The sequence below is a fragment of the Dunckerocampus dactyliophorus genome, chromosome 7 (genome assembly GCF_027744805.1).
Source record: "Dunckerocampus dactyliophorus isolate RoL2022-P2 chromosome 7, RoL_Ddac_1.1, whole genome shotgun sequence".
NCBI classification, from domain to species: domain Eukaryota; kingdom Metazoa; phylum Chordata; class Actinopteri; order Syngnathiformes; family Syngnathidae; genus Dunckerocampus; species Dunckerocampus dactyliophorus.
Genome location: NC_072825.1, coordinates 25,485,594 through 25,501,010, shown reverse-complemented (window position 1 = coordinate 25,501,010; position 15,417 = coordinate 25,485,594). Strand labels below are relative to the sequence as shown.

Sequence of the window (15,417 nt, the reverse complement as noted above, 5' to 3'; positions counted from 1 at the left end):
AAAAAAAACATGAATATGGTATTTTTACTGCAGTTTTTGGGAAGCGGACATTTTTTGTCATCAGGGCCAAATGCGTGAGTGAATTTTAAGGATTCGCTGAAACATTATTGGAAAAATAATGACACAAAACAGCTTCTGTAGTGTACATTTATAGTCAATAACAGGAAGCTGCCTCTATTAAGGTGGACATTTTTTGTCCTGAGGACATTAGAGTGTGGGTTTTTGTTTTTTTACATCCATAAAAAAATAATACATGACAATCAATGTTACTGCCAATCAGTGACTCATCTCAAGGCGTAATAATAATAACAACAACAATAATAATAATAAGCACATACTTATTGAAATGGAGATGTGAATAGAAATTCTCAGATAACAATGGTGGAGTTATGTCAACATACTGGCCTTTAAAGCATTAAAGCCCCCAAAATATCATAAATACTTGATATGTGTATTTAGGCAGACGTAATTTTAAAAGATTGCCTCGTTTAAAGTGAGAAAAAATGTTAATATATAATATTCTTACAGCAGTTTATATGGGAAGCTGATATTTGACTTGGGAGAAATGATTCTCTTGGTTGTCATGTCGCGTTTTGGCCGCTAGATGGCAGTAGGTAAGAGTCTTTTTTTCTGTGAGGTTGAAGAAGGATGATGAAGGGGGCGGATTAACCGGGTTGCACAACCCGCAGCCACACGCATTATTATTGACACGAAGAAACCATGAGATGGCTTTCAAAAGCAAAAAGGTCGACTCGAAGGTAAGGCGGCAAGAAAGACACTCACATGTTGACATGACAGGCCTGGGTGTGTTTCTTCATGCGTGCGATGGGCACGATGACGTCGTCTAAACGGCATGTGGCAGGTTAGGTGTTGGTGCACTAAAACACCTGCTTGGAAAGCTGCAGTCACTGGACACAACAGTAGGTACACCTGCATTGTCGAGAGGGGTTGCTGACGTCACGCGAGAGGGTGAAAATACTATTAAATATATGATACGTTTGCTTTAAGACAAACTACAATCATCATAAATATTTTTCATACTGCTCTTGTTTTGGATGGCATTAGTTATACCTAATGTTGAGTCCAGGAAGTTCCACTGTAGTAGGGGTGTCCAAACTGTGGCCCGAGGGCCATTTGTTCACTGCGGCTCTTTTTATTGGCCCACGGTACATTCTAACAATATGATTTAACAAGAAAAATAAAAAAAATTAAAAAAAACGAATAAAGCCATAAATAAATAAATAATGAAGTTTTTAGTAGCATAAAGTTGAAATATTAAAGAAAAATGCCTTTTAAAAAAAAAAAAAAAAGTTGTAATATTATGAGAAAGAATGAAGTTGTCATTTTTGGAAAATTAGGTTGGGAAAAAAGTTATACTACGGGAATAACGTCTAAATATTATGGGAATAAAGTAATAATATTACGAGAAGAAAATTTACAAGAAGATAGATTTCAAAATTATATTGAAAAAATAACCAACAGCGGAAATGTAAAAAAACAAGAAAAATGTGATGAAAATAAAGTAAAAATATTAAGAGAAAAAATTCACAATTTTATGAAACTATTAAGATTAAAAAAAAAGTTGTAATGGAATGAGAAAAATTTTATTTAAAATTATTAATTATTTAAAATTTTATGAGATATATTATGGGGAAAAATAATGTCATTTTAGTAACAAAGTTAAAATATTAAAGAAAAAAATAATTTTTTAAAAAAAGAAACCAAAGAATGAAGTAGTAATTTTTGGAAAATTGGGTTGGGGAAGAAGTTATACTACAGGAATAAAGTAAATAATATGGGAATAAAGTCATAATATTCTGAGAAGAAAATGGAAATATCAGTAAATTAGATAATAAAAAAACAACAGCAGAAATGGACAAAACCAGCAGAAATGTTATGAAAATAAAGTCAAAATATGAAGAGAAAAAAGTCATATTCTAACAAGGAAAAAATTCACAATTTTAGTAGCATAAACTTGTAATATTAAAGAAAAAAAAACTTAAATTAGGTTGGGAGAAAAACTTGCAATATTATGAGATTTAAGTCATAATATTACGGGAATCAATTCATAATTACAAGAATAAAATGTATAAGACGAAAATTTAAATAGTTGGGGGGAAAAAATCAACTGCAGAAATGGAAAGGACAGCTGTAATTTTATCAGAATAATGTCTAACTATTAATATTAAAAAAAAAGTTGTAATCAAATGAGGAAAAAAGGTTGGTATTTTACGAGAATAAACTGTGAATATTACGGGCAAAAATAATGTCATTTTAGTAGCATTTCACCTATATTTCAAAGCTAAAATGCATTTTTTCATGAACTATACAGTGCATACTCAATGTCTGCATGGGTTGGTTCGTGTCATTTTTTAAATTTAAATAGTACACTGTAGAAAAATAATAATGCATACAAATCAAAGGAGGCCAAATGAAAAGAAAGAAAGAAAAAATACTTGATGGAAAAATGTTAAAATGTGATGTTTTTACAGCAATTTTTGTGAAGCTGACATTTTTTTCGGCAATTTCTGATACCTCCTGTAGACCGTACTCTGCAACCTGCTGCTGTGTTTGCTCATCTTCTACTCTCTCTTCTATATGATCGGAAGCGTCTGCTTTGGTGTCTTCAGGTATGAGGTTTTCCATTCTCCATCAATATTATTAGAATTAAATAAACTCTAAGGAGCAGGCACTCATTTGGCTTTACTGTATATGTTTTACTGTACCAACACTTTTCATTCATGTAGGATCAAAATGAACAAGCTAACAGTGACTTTTTACTTATTTTGGATTTCTGACCCACTCCACACAGGTTGGATCACTTTGATGGACTGATACCATTTGACTTTAAGACCACACTTGAGGACTCCACCTCTAAATATTTGGGTGAGCACACTCTGGAAATCCCACATGATCCAAAAACACGCACGGTATCTTCTGATGCGTCCTTGTTACTTGTAATTTATTTATTTAAAATAGCACAATGCATATTCATTGACATGAGCACTTTAATGTAAATATGCCACAAAGGCTCATTTTTTATCTGCAGTCCCATGACATGTTGATAACATATATGCAAGATATTAAAAAAAGAAGCAATTAAAAGAAATACTTTTGCTAAATAGTACTAAAAACAGTCATACAACGAGCACAGAGACAAACATAGTTTCCAAGGACAAATGAAATAAGTATATAGAGCAAACAGTAAAGACATGCAGTACTTACAATCACATGTTGATAAAACAACTAAATGGAGTTCTGTGTGCATATTTGATTATCCAGGCAGGAGCCACCTATTGACAGATTTAGAGAAGGTTTTTAGTGATGAAATGTTGCTGGGCTCTGTGTGTACAGTCAGTGTTCCATGTATGTAATGCTCGACACACAGGGGTGTCCAAACGTTTCCCACCACAGGCGTATACTAAAAAATCAAAACATGCAGGCCACTTTTAATATTTCAACTTATTTTTAAATATGGTAACCATTTGTTTACTTTTACAACTACTTTTTGGGTAGTTTTTTTGGGTAAATTTTTGTTAAAAATTTACATTTTATGGCAACAAAATTCTACATTTTTTTTGTAAAAACGTCATATTTTTGGGGGGGGGGAATAATGTTTTTTGTTAAGAATTCACATTTTTGTAAAAAAACAAAAAAATCTAATTTTTTGGTTAAAAATTATTTTTTGGTGAAAATATAATTATTTTGTAATTTTCCTTGGATAATTTTTGTAAAAATATATTCCAGGACAAGGCTTTGTGTTTTTATTAGCTATTAGGATCAACATTACAGCTTTTTGTCTTGACATTCTGTGTTTTTGCTCTATTTTTCCCATTTTTGTTGTTTTTTTGGGGGGGTTTAATCTTATTTCTACGTTGTGCTGCGGGCTGCAAATGGACCACAGGCCGCACTTTGGACACCTCTGCTCTAACAGAAACAGACAGCTGCCCACAACTGCTTTTTCTGAGCGGAACATCACAGTCTCCTCCGTTCTGGGCTCGAGTGCCCACACTATTTTTCCAATGGATGTATTCTTGCAGAGGAGGTGGAGCCGTCCCATGAAGAAGTTTAACTTAATCAGATTCTCCCAACTAAGAAAATGATACTTTGAGAGAATATGACAATGATGGAAGGAGTTGTGTTTTTCTTTTTAATCCATGATTTTAAGAGTTTGTTGGTTGCAAAGGGGTTTTACAAGTTTGCGTCCAACTGGTCAAATAGTAGTAGATGTGTAAACACACTACTTTCCAGCATCAGTAGTTAATCAGTAGTCTAATCTGACTGAGTTGCTAAATGAAATGTAATTTTGTTCAATACTTTCTTCACTTGTGATTTAAATGTAAGTTTGGGGTCCATAACAATGCCTAAATATCTGTACCCCTGTACCACTCTTGATGTTTTCCCTGCCACCATAACAGGTGGATCGGATTCTTTATGTGCTTTAAAAAAATACGTACACACTGTTTTATCAACATTCCTTCTGTATCAGTGAACATCCTGTCTCTGGAGCTCACTTACTTCAGTAGCAGCCTGCTGTTTGCCGTTGTGGTCAAGAGGAGAGTGTGGGACTATGCCGTCACAGTCACTATTCTGCATGTTTTCATTACAAGCATTGGTGAGTACAAGAAAACAACATCCATCCCTGATATGCATGCACTGGACATTTCATTAGGTGTCTGCACATTCAACAAGTCTGTCTTTATACTGTTTACTGTATGTTGCAGTGATGCTGGAGTTTCCACTGGCATGGCAGTGGTGGCTGGCCTTAGGTGAGACAAATTACTAACCATCCTCTCAGTTTACTTTTATCCTATAGGACAGATCTCCTCTATTGGTGAAATGGCTAATAGCGAAAAGCAACGAATAATGGACACACCCATAAAAAGCCCTTAAAATACAAAATTTTCACACTTTAAACCCTATAATATGCCTCTCACCATTACTAAATGCATTTTAAATTGACTTTCATACATTAAGAAATAATTGCAGACATACAGTATACAGTCGTCTCTCGATTATCGCGGTTAATTGGTTCCAGACCAGACCGCGATACGTGAATTTCTGCAAACTAGGATTCAGTGTTAATGAATGGAATATTTTTGTAGTAAAACTTGTTTATGACTTTCTAAATACGTTTTTTTAAACCAATTATTAGAGCGCTGTAGACACTAAATAACACCCCTATAGTCACGTTAACCGTTTACACTCCTATTATTCTTTGTTTACACCACATTGTGCAACACTAATGCACAGGCCACGGGATCCCTGCAGGGACATGTGAGACAGACGCCGCTAACAGCATATATCAAGCTACGCTACTTAGCCTCCAATTTATTTGTTCTAAACTTAAAGTGTTTCAAACGGAGTGGTAAAGTAATGTAAGGTAATGTCCCTCAATGTAACATTACTGATGCCTAGTGACCAGAATACTACATATGACTTGTTTTTCAATATTTTGTACTCATAATAGGCCATAGTCAACCACGAAACTGCCATCATTTATTAATTAATTTTTGAAAAACCGTGATAGAACGAGGGAGTAATGTTCGAACAGCGATGTAGCGAGGGACGACTGTACATCATTGGACTTAGAAAACATGCAATTACACAACATCATGTCTTGTCAAAGTGTCTTCCTGCTGGAAAATGTTAAGTGAATTGACTGGTGTGACAGCACCCCCTGCTGGATTCATAGCTGCTGTACTCCTTGTCTTCTGCATACACAGCAGCGCCATAAAACCACTCTCTGTTTAAGTTACCATACAAAAAAATGAATTATTCACAATTTAAAGCAGATAACAGAAATCTGCAAATATGCTCCAATCTACGGTATACACTGTATTTGTCATACACTGCATTGTTATTGTCGTTTCACAGGTAGCGGCTTGTTTCTGATGATCTGCAATGGTCAGCTGATTGCTTACTTCACTTGCCCAGGAGACCAAAGCTACGTTGCTTTTTCCGTCTATTAACTGGCTTCCTTGACAATGGGACAGTACTGGTTATGTGCAGTGCGATAATGACCGTATCAAAGTATCTCACAGTACAGCTCCATCAACTCAAGAGACAATACATTATTGTATTGTATAATATCTGGCAACACAAGGGAGTACACCTCACAGTGAATACTTGTTATCTAACCTTAATACTCTTGGGCATGGAACTCACCAGCAGAGGTTGTTACTGGAATCCTCTTCCACTGGTGGATGTTAGACACCTTGCTCTCCTGTTTTTGCAGTGTAAATGCTGCACCTTTATCCAGATCCTCACCAATATGTAAATGTTTTTTTTACCTTGGCTTCATGTGCCAACCTTTTACAGAGTGCGTATCTTTTAGTGTTCCGCTACGTTCAAAACAACAAAGTTATTGGTGATGGCCTAAGACATTTTTTGCACAGTCTGTCAGTACCGCAAGCAGATGTGTCTATGTTTGCCTTGTGACGCACACCGTAAAGTATTAGTTACTGTACCTTTAAACGCTGTGAATGTAAAATCTGAATGTTGGGAATGTTGCAATACTTGTTATTTATTTAAAATAAAACTAAACATTCTGTAAATGTACAATCAGAGTACTGGGCCATTTTATGAAACTAGCCCTGTTGCCGTGGAATCCTTCATGTATGAGAACCCTACAAACACCTGGCTAGCCCCGCCCTCTTGGCACCTGTCAGTCATGGAGGTGGGCAGAGGCTGTAGAGTGAACTCAGGGTCAATGTAGCTGACGTCAGAAGGACTCGTCTGCAAAAAGAGAGGCATGGCACACGTTCAAGGACATAATGCTGTCACATGAAACGCTCACGTCACGTCTTACCACGTTGGGGACAAACGGGGGTGTGACCTTTCTCGCCAGGAGGTCATCCCAGTTGATGGATGCAAAGAATGGATGCTCCTGCAGCTCCACCTGATTGGCAAATCCCATTTAATACATGATCCAAGCAATGTTTACTGTTCTGTACTGTGTTCTTACAATGTCACGTCTCTCTCCCAAGCGTTTTGATACATTCCTCTCCAGTAAGCCCTCTAACAGTGAGCAGGCCGCCTCAGATACTCCGCTACGCATGTGAAGAGGCGCGTGGAGTATCTTCTCAAACATCTCCTCTTTGCTGTGGCTGTAAAATGGAGGCTGAGGGTCCAAGTGGGGTCAAAAATAAGACACTGAGGAGAGGTGAGATGATTTTTAAAAAGTGCACCAACTCACCAGTCCGTAAAGCATCTCAAAAAGCACACTTCCAAGTCCCCACCAGTCCACTGCTGGACTGTATGTGTGACCCTGCAGGACCTCAGGAGCAAGATACTCAGGAGTGCCGCAGAAGGTGTGCATGATTCCACCTACGGCCACGCCTTCTTTACATAGTCCAAAGTCAGTCAGCCTCACGTGACCCTTGCTGTCGAGCAAAATGTTCTCTGGTTTCAGGTCTCTGAAACAAAAACAGCAAAAGTGTTAAATTGTCAATTTTTAAATGTGGTTTGCTTCACCTCCTTTCACTACAGGGGAAAGGTGCAGCCCGGGGTCCATTTGTGGCCCAAAGCTTGTTTTGTTTTGTATTTGTAATAAAACCAAAAAAAAACAACTGCAACAATGGGGGAAAAAAAGACCAAAAAGGTGTAATGTGATACTAATAATAATAATAATAATACGCTTTGTCAGGGATAATAAGTTTTGCCTACAAATACATACAAAATGTCTTTTTATAGCCTTTTTAGAAAATAAAAAATACCAAAATGGCCTCCGCATCCTTTGACTTTTCCGTATTTCCCTGGCTTAAAAAAAGTTTGGACACCCCTTTTACTACATAAGCCAAACAATACACAACTTGATCTGATGAAATCTAGCAGATCCAAACATGCATAAATAATATTCATCCATTTTCTATGCCACTTATCCTCACTAGGGTCGCAGGGGTATGCTGGAGCCTATCCCAGCTGACTTTGGGCGAGAGGCGGGGTACACCCTAGACTGGTCGCCAGCCAATGGCAGGGCACATATAGACAAATAATCATTCACAGTCACATTCATACCTATGGACAATTTAGAGTCTCCAATTAAATAACATGCATGTTTTTGGAACACGAACGGGGAGAACATTCAAAGTCCACACAGAGATGCAGAGATTCAAACCCAGATCTTTCTCAACCTCCTGACCGTGCGGCCGCGTCAATAATATTTTACAGGTAATTAAAAAATCCTCCCTATGTAGTACAGTGCAGTTTCTACACATAAAAAATGAAAATGTGTATTTTTAGAAATTCATTCATTCATTTTCTATGCCGCTTATCCTCGCTAGGGTCGAGGAGTACAGGCCAAAAGTTTGGAGACACAACACAACTGATGGTCCCAATCCCATTAATAAGGCAAGAAATTCCTCTAAGTAACCCTGACAAAGCACACCTGTGAAGTGAAAACCATTTCAGGCGACTACCTCATGGAGAGAATGAACACCAACGGTTTGCAGCGCTATCAAAAAAGCTAAAATAACTCCCCTAAAGTTAACGTGAGTCGTTGTGTAAATCTAGTAATTGAGTCTTATTAGTGGAGTCGTCCCCTGGTGGTGATGAGGGATTTTCTTTTCAGACCAGGAGGCTGTAGTGTTTGTAGTCAGGAGCTTTTTACATCCGCCAAGCACAGCGTTATGTTTTTGCCGGCGTTTACCTGTTTGTTTGTGTGTGTTCAAAATAGCTTGAAAAGTTCTGAATGGATTTGGATGAAATTTTCAGGAATTGTAAGAAATGGGATATGGAAGAACTGATTTCATTTTGGGGGTGATCCGGATCACTGTCTGGATCCAGGAATTTTTTTAAGGATTCTTTAACATTGCAAGATAGTACGACTTTGGCCATTTGTGCATATAACTCCACAAAAAATGGTCAGAGCACTTGGAAAAAAATACAGGACAAATTCCAACAGGTTCTCCAAAATATCAAAGACTGAGCCGAAAAACGTAGGATTATTATTTTAGTGTCAATCACAATATGGGGGGAACTATGGCGCTTGGCGGACGTCTGCGTTCTCCGAGTGCTTCTCTAGTTTGCAGATGAGCTTGCTTCAAAAGTCAAACTGTTCCAGTTTAAACCACCAGCAAGATTGGTGAGCTTTTGCAGCACTATAAAGCAATAGAGTAGAATCCTCTCATATCAAATCAGGTAATGCATTTACCTGTAGACAATGTCTAAGGAGTGGAGGTAGCCAAGTGCCATGGTCATCTCTGCAGCATAAAAAGCAGCCCTGCTTTCAGGAAAAGAACCTTCTTTCTGAAGATGGTAGAAAAGCTAAACCCAAAACACAAAACCAAATGGTCAAAGTGGCTTAACAATGTTATAGCATGGCTGGATGTAGTTGTTTACCTCGCCTCCATTAACATAGTCCACAACAAAGTAGAGCATGTTTGGTGTCTGGAAAGAGAAGTGAAGTCCGACCAAGAAGGGATGCTGTAGTCCTTTAAGTAGAACGCTCCTCTCCACCATCACATGCTGCTGCTACAAATACAGCACAATACAGTCAGATACAATAGTCAACTGGTGCTGAAGGTTCTAGAATGTATTTTGACTTAAGGCTAAGGACTAATAACTTGTTATTAGTGATCATGATGACTGCAGCTGGATTCTGAACAACTGCAGGAACCTAACCAATTTAAATGAACTATACCAATTCTGCTAAGACAATGGTAAAATATCCAGTCAGAATTACCGTGCACCGGTGTATAAGCCATTCCCACTAAATTTAGAGGACATATGTACATACATATGTGCATATATGTACATGTACATATATAAGCGGCACCGGATTTCCAATGGGTTGACAAGCTCGTTGTGAGTGTACTGATAGCTTTTTGATCTGACAAATCTTAAGTAAGTTTGATCAAATGTAGAACCAGTACAGCTTCTGCTTGGACGTTAACAGTCTGATGAAAAAAGGCAGCAACCGACCCGAGCAACCAAGTGACGAAAACCTGAGGCCACATTGGATTGTAAGGAATGTGTGGTTCCAATCCTGCATCACGCACTGCCACTTCCATATTACATGCACAGTAGTCTCTGGCTACTTTATGAGTCGCATTTCACGCGTCACTCTTTTTCAAAAATATATGAATTAATAAATCATACTGTTTTGTAGTTGAATACGGCTTATTATTACAAAAAAATATATACATATTGAAGCCAATTTTACATATTTTTTGTCTAAATTAAGCATTTTCAAGCATAAAAAAGTAAAATACAAATATGAGGCATTCAGAAGACGCATTCAAAGATGACGTAAATAACTTGTAGTATTCTACACTCATCACTTGGTGTCAGTAATGTTACTGTAATGCTCGCCAAAACAACAGGCTTTTATTGCAGGTTTGAATGATCTCACAACAGGCACAATAATCCCTAATAAAAACACAGACTACTGTTGCAGTGACCCATGCCAACACATGAGCATGAGTCTTAGTTATGTTTTAAATGGCTCAATTGCTCTTATTATGTCTACCATATTGGGAAATACAAGTATAAAGGTGACTGTAGGGGTTTTATTTCATGTCTAGAGGGCTCTAAAAATGTTTTTAAAATTATTTATTTATTTTAGTATTTCAAAGGTCATAAACCGATTTTCTATGCTCTAACTACAAAAATATTCCATTTATAAATAAGGAATCCTACTTCATTGAAACTCACTTATCACGGTCAGGCCTGGAACCAATTAACCGCAATAAACGAGGGATTACTGTATTATCATTCACAGTAGCGATGCCATAGCTCACATTCTGGCTGCCCTGTGCCCGTGAAACAGCTGTTCTCTTAAACGAGAAATATCATCACGTTTTAATCTCTTGACACCCCTGGTGCAAAGTAACCTTCAAAATAAAAGCATGGCAGTATTTATCTGGATTGTACCATAGCATCTAACACAATGCACTCATCTATTTATTTTTTAGAAGAAAGATTTGCGCATGTACGAAAGCTTTATTGTTCTTAAGACATACAACAAAATTAGTGCAGCAGCTCGGTCCATTCACACGATAAGTCTATGTAAACCTCTGACTGCTAATTACCTCTTTTCTCTTAACAATGGTCTGTTTGTGTAACACTTTGATTGCATAATAGCCTCCATGTTGTCTGTGTCTGGCCAGCAGGACCTGCATGGATTGAGGTATGACATTAACACATCACTAAAAGCAGTATTGATACCCAAAAAAAGAAACCACTACCTTTCCAAAACTTCCTTTGCCAATAACCTTGAGGTAGTCAAAGTCAGAAGGTTTAATCCTGGAGGACAAAAAGTAACTGTTATTATTCTGCTCAAATGACGTACACTTGTCAGGTTGCTACTGCATTCTCTATTCATATACAGTCAAACCTGTCTTAGCAGCCACCTGTATAGAACGGCCACCTGCCTATAGCGGCCACTGAAAAATCTGTCTTCCCCCCCCCCCTTGCTTTTAAAATCGTGTTTTAAAAAAAATCAAAGATGGAAATTTGTGACGTTCTGCAGGACAGGAGCGAGCGTCCCCTGTCCTGCGCTCTTATTTGGCGGGCTGTGCCTTCTGCCACTTTTGCCGTTTCCCTTCGGTGGCCACTATAGACAGGTTTGACTGAAGTACAATGTCCAACTTTTCCACCGAGGGTTGTATACTGAAAAATCAAAGGATGCAGGGGCCATTTTTAAATATTTTTAAACCAACCCATGTAGATATGCAAATACTTTTTTATATAATAAAAAAAAAAACAACAACATGCATCTCAGCTTTGTGTTATCGGTGACAAACCGTATTATAAATATTAACTTTTTCTTTTTATATTACACTTTTTTTTATAATTTGGACAAATATTTCAACTTTCTTCTTGTTAAATTTTTTCTCCTAATATTGTAACTTTATTGTCATAATATTTGGACTCTATTATCCTAATATTACAACTTTTCTCTAACTTAATTTCCCAAAAATTGCAACTTTTTTTTTGTTTCATTTGTTTCTGATATTACAACTTTAAAAAAATTGTATGCAATTTTTTCGCTTAATATTACAACTTTATTCTCTGCTCTTTTTTCCATTTTTGCTGTTGTTTTTTTTGTTTTGTTTTCTTCTTTAGTTGTACTTTTATAAAGTGATGAGGGACAATAAAAAAAACAGCTGCCAGCGATAAATTGCCCCCGGGCCGCACTTTGGACACTCCTGCTTTGGTAGGTCCAGAAATATTTGGGCAGGGTTGATTTTAAGAACTTTATCCATCACCACAATGGCTTTGAAATTCAACTATAAAACTCTACAAACGTCAGATGATTTGTAGGCCAACTTGGAACAGCTCATGCGCCAAAGGACACCATATCACATGTCAAACATGATGGACGCTGTCTTATAACATCGGCGTTTACAGTATGGCTGCTAATGGAATGTCCATACTTGTGTTTATTGATGACTGCTGATGAATAGTGATAGACGCATATGGACTAATTAAAGAATGATACTCACAGGGAGGATTGAGAGTGTACTGAACTCTGAGAAGACAGAAAAGACACAAAAGGTCAAGAGGGCAGGCTTCATCTCATTTCCTGTCAATGCTGAGTCACTTTTGAAAAAAACAATACATCACACCTTATACTCACCACAGTGTCTCTGTCCTCCATCTTTGGTTTGGTCTGTGGACGCAGGATCTTTTGAGTATCCAGGCTTCAAAGAAGAAGACAGTATATTTAGGGTTGAGAGTTCATTTTACCAGGTTTCATAGTAATATACAATGCCTTTTTATGGCAGCTTACTGCTGGTAGAGTGGTTGACAGGAGGCCATTTTGTGTAATAGGTCGCTGAAGATGGTTTTCTTCCTCTTAAGCAGAGCTGGAAGACACAGAGGGAGGTTTGCCCCTGATATAAGATATCAACAACTCTGTTATGTGTTTAGTATCTGGGTTACTGCGAGGGATTGGCAATGCGGCAAATTTTGGTATTGATCCAAGTAAACACAGGGCCAATATTACTGATACTGACATCAATACTTTTTACTGGACATTTAGCTTAATCCCTGAGTTTGTAAACAACATTTCAATACAACAACATCAACACTGTTACTGTATAAAAACTAAAATTACAAGTAGATAATTATGAAAATAAACATAGAGGAGAACTGAAAATATCAATCTCATCGCACCATTATCCATCCGACACTGATACGACCAATGTATCGATAAGATCGACATTTGGATCGATCCGCTCGCCCCAAGTTTACTGCTGCCACATGCTTATATAACGCATATTAATTTCCAAAACGTTAGCGTTATTAAATCAGCGCTGAATAAACAAAATCTGACATCACAGACACATTGATGGTCAGTTTTGAATTTTGAGTAATTTTGAAAGTATGTATTATTTTTTACAATTTATTCAAAATTAATTGCTTATGTTTTTAATTAGCTAAATGTGACGAAAGGCGCAGGTGAACCTAATATTGAGACCTGTGAGTAACTTTTACATTCTTTCGACTGTTCCATCTCCTATATAAGCTTTAACACATGTATTAGGTTACTTTTGTAAATGTAACATTAATTTAATAAGTTATTAAAATACAGCATAGCCGCATATTTTATATGACGTGTTAGCATCACTCACGAGCGCTAAACGACGTCAATCTTGCTAGCTAAATGTACAGTAACCTCCTTACCTGAGAAAAATGACACAAGCCTACTCATTTTGGCGTACGTCATCGCTCCGTCGTGAGTCAGAGTCATGTGGATGAATGAATGAACAGCTATTTTGTGATAAATTTGCGGAGGAGGAGGAGAAGTTTGTAGTGAAAACAATCACGGCTCGCGTCCCCAAATTATTCTGCGTTCACTTGACAGACCAACAACTCAAATGACTGCCACTGGTGCGTTCAAGGACCCTCAGTAATTGTGCCCTTCAAGAGAAAAAAGAAAAACGCTGCATTTAAGAACAGGGGTGAGTGGCCACGTTTAGATTGAAAAACATTCATTTGCAGCAGAAATTATTAGTTTGATATGTATTAAAAACGTTATTGAAACAACTATACGTAGTTGTGGAACAAATTATTAGTTTAATATCTTTGTCATTTTTTAAGGTCATAATTCTACTAAAATTGGCACCTGAATGCATCATACTGTTGTAGTACTATTCGACTGGCGGCCAACAGACCAAATTCCCCTCGGGAATGACACCAGACCGTCCCGAGACTTCAGTTCAAAATATTTTGAGCAGTGTTATATAGAAGATTTTTGTAGTAGGTCCTTAAAAACAGCAGAGTGCTGCTGTTATACAGAGGATCTTTGAATTGCATTTTTTGCAGTTGGTCTTTAAAAACAGCACAGTACAACTGTTATATGGAGGATCTTTGACTTGCGTTTTTGTAGTAGGTCCTTAAAAACAGCAGAGTGCTGCTGTTTTGTAGAGCAGGGGTCACCAACGTTTTTCCTTGTGAGAGCTACTTTTACAAAATGAAAATGGCCAAGAGCTACTCATTTTTGTAACATTTATTTTCAGAGCTTATTTTAAACCCAAACAAAGCGAATATGCTTGTTTTTCCAGAACATTAACAAAATGCTGGTGTCCACAACTCACATTTTGTATTTCAGAATGCATTTCTTTCTACTGTTCTTTCATTATTAACTGAAAACCTGAATGAAAAGCAGGCTTGAGGGCACCTCATGTGGTCGTGGGGGACTACCTGGTGCCCGCGGGCACCACGTTGGTGACCCCTGATGTAGAGGATTGTTGACTAGTGGGGTTTTTTTGCGGTTGGTCCTTAAAAACAGCAGGGTGCTCGTTTAATACAGAAGATCTTCGACTTGCATTTTTTTGCAGTTGGTCCTAAAAAACAGCACAGTGCTACTATATATAGAGGATCTTTGACTAGAGTTTTTGTAGTACAGTAGGTCCTTAAAAACAGTAGAGTGCTGCTGTTCTATAGAGGATCTTTGACTAGCAATATTGTAGTAGGTCCTTAAAGACAGCAGAGTGCTCCCGTCATATAGAGAATCTTTGGCTAGCATTTTTTTGCAGTTGGTCCTTAAAAACAGCAGAGTTCTGCTGTTTCAGTATATAAAGGATCTTTGACTAGTGTTATTGTAGTAGGTCCTTAAAAACAGCAGCGTGCTCCTGTCATATAGAGGATCTTTGACTAGAGTTTTTGTAGTACAGTAGGTCCTTAAAAACAGTAGAGTGCTGCTGTTCTATAGAGGATCTTTGACTAGCAATATTGTAGTAGGTCCTTAAAGACAGCAGAGTGCTCCCGTCATATAGAGGATCTTTGGCTAGCATTTTTTTGCAGTTGGTCCTTAAAAACAGCAGAGTTCTGCTGTTTCAGTATATAAAGGATCTTTGACTAGTGTTATTGTAGTAGGTCCTTAAAAACAGCAGCGTGCTCCTGTCATATAGAGGATCTTTGACTAGAGTTTTTGTAGTACAGTAGGTCCTTAAAAACAGTAGAGTG

General features: G+C 37.4%; 2 protein-coding genes across 5 annotated transcripts; one reads left to right on the top strand and one right to left on the bottom strand.

The window, feature by feature from the left end:
* The first annotated feature begins 619 nt into the window (after positions 1-619).
* Positions 620-7,957, top strand: LOC129185496 (transmembrane protein 244-like). 3 transcript variants are annotated; one of them, XM_054782648.1, is made up of 6 exons: positions 620-758; positions 2,545-2,630; positions 2,813-2,886; positions 4,490-4,615; positions 4,725-4,769; positions 5,878-7,949. In XM_054782648.1, the coding sequence occupies exons 1-6, from the start codon at positions 726-728 to the stop codon at positions 5,970-5,972; spliced, it is 459 nt and encodes a 152-aa protein (XP_054638623.1). In that variant the 5' UTR covers positions 620-725; the 3' UTR covers positions 5,973-7,949. The 3 variants fall into 3 exon arrangements, with proteins under 3 accessions (XP_054638623.1, XP_054638626.1, XP_054638625.1); XM_054782651.1 differs by lacking the exon at positions 2,545-2,630 and having other exon boundaries at positions 644-758; positions 5,878-7,957; XM_054782650.1 differs by lacking the exon at positions 2,545-2,630 and having other exon boundaries at positions 644-758; positions 4,490-4,769; positions 5,878-5,987.
* On the bottom strand, positions 2,954-13,813 carry sgk2b (serum/glucocorticoid regulated kinase 2b). 2 transcript variants are annotated; one of them, XM_054782646.1, is made up of 13 exons: positions 13,633-13,813; positions 12,737-12,812; positions 12,584-12,647; positions 12,450-12,475; positions 11,190-11,247; positions 11,034-11,117; positions 9,343-9,474; positions 9,155-9,267; positions 7,199-7,418; positions 6,968-7,123; positions 6,812-6,901; positions 6,665-6,738; positions 2,954-5,746 (listed from the first exon to the last, which is right to left on the bottom strand). In XM_054782646.1, the coding sequence occupies exons 1-13, from the start codon at positions 13,697-13,699 to the stop codon at positions 5,650-5,652; spliced, it is 1,257 nt and encodes a 418-aa protein (XP_054638621.1). In that variant the 5' UTR covers positions 13,700-13,813; the 3' UTR covers positions 2,954-5,649. The 2 variants fall into 2 exon arrangements, with proteins under 2 accessions (XP_054638621.1, XP_054638622.1); XM_054782647.1 differs by lacking the exon at positions 11,034-11,117.
* Between the last annotated feature and the right edge of the window lie 1,604 nt (positions 13,814-15,417).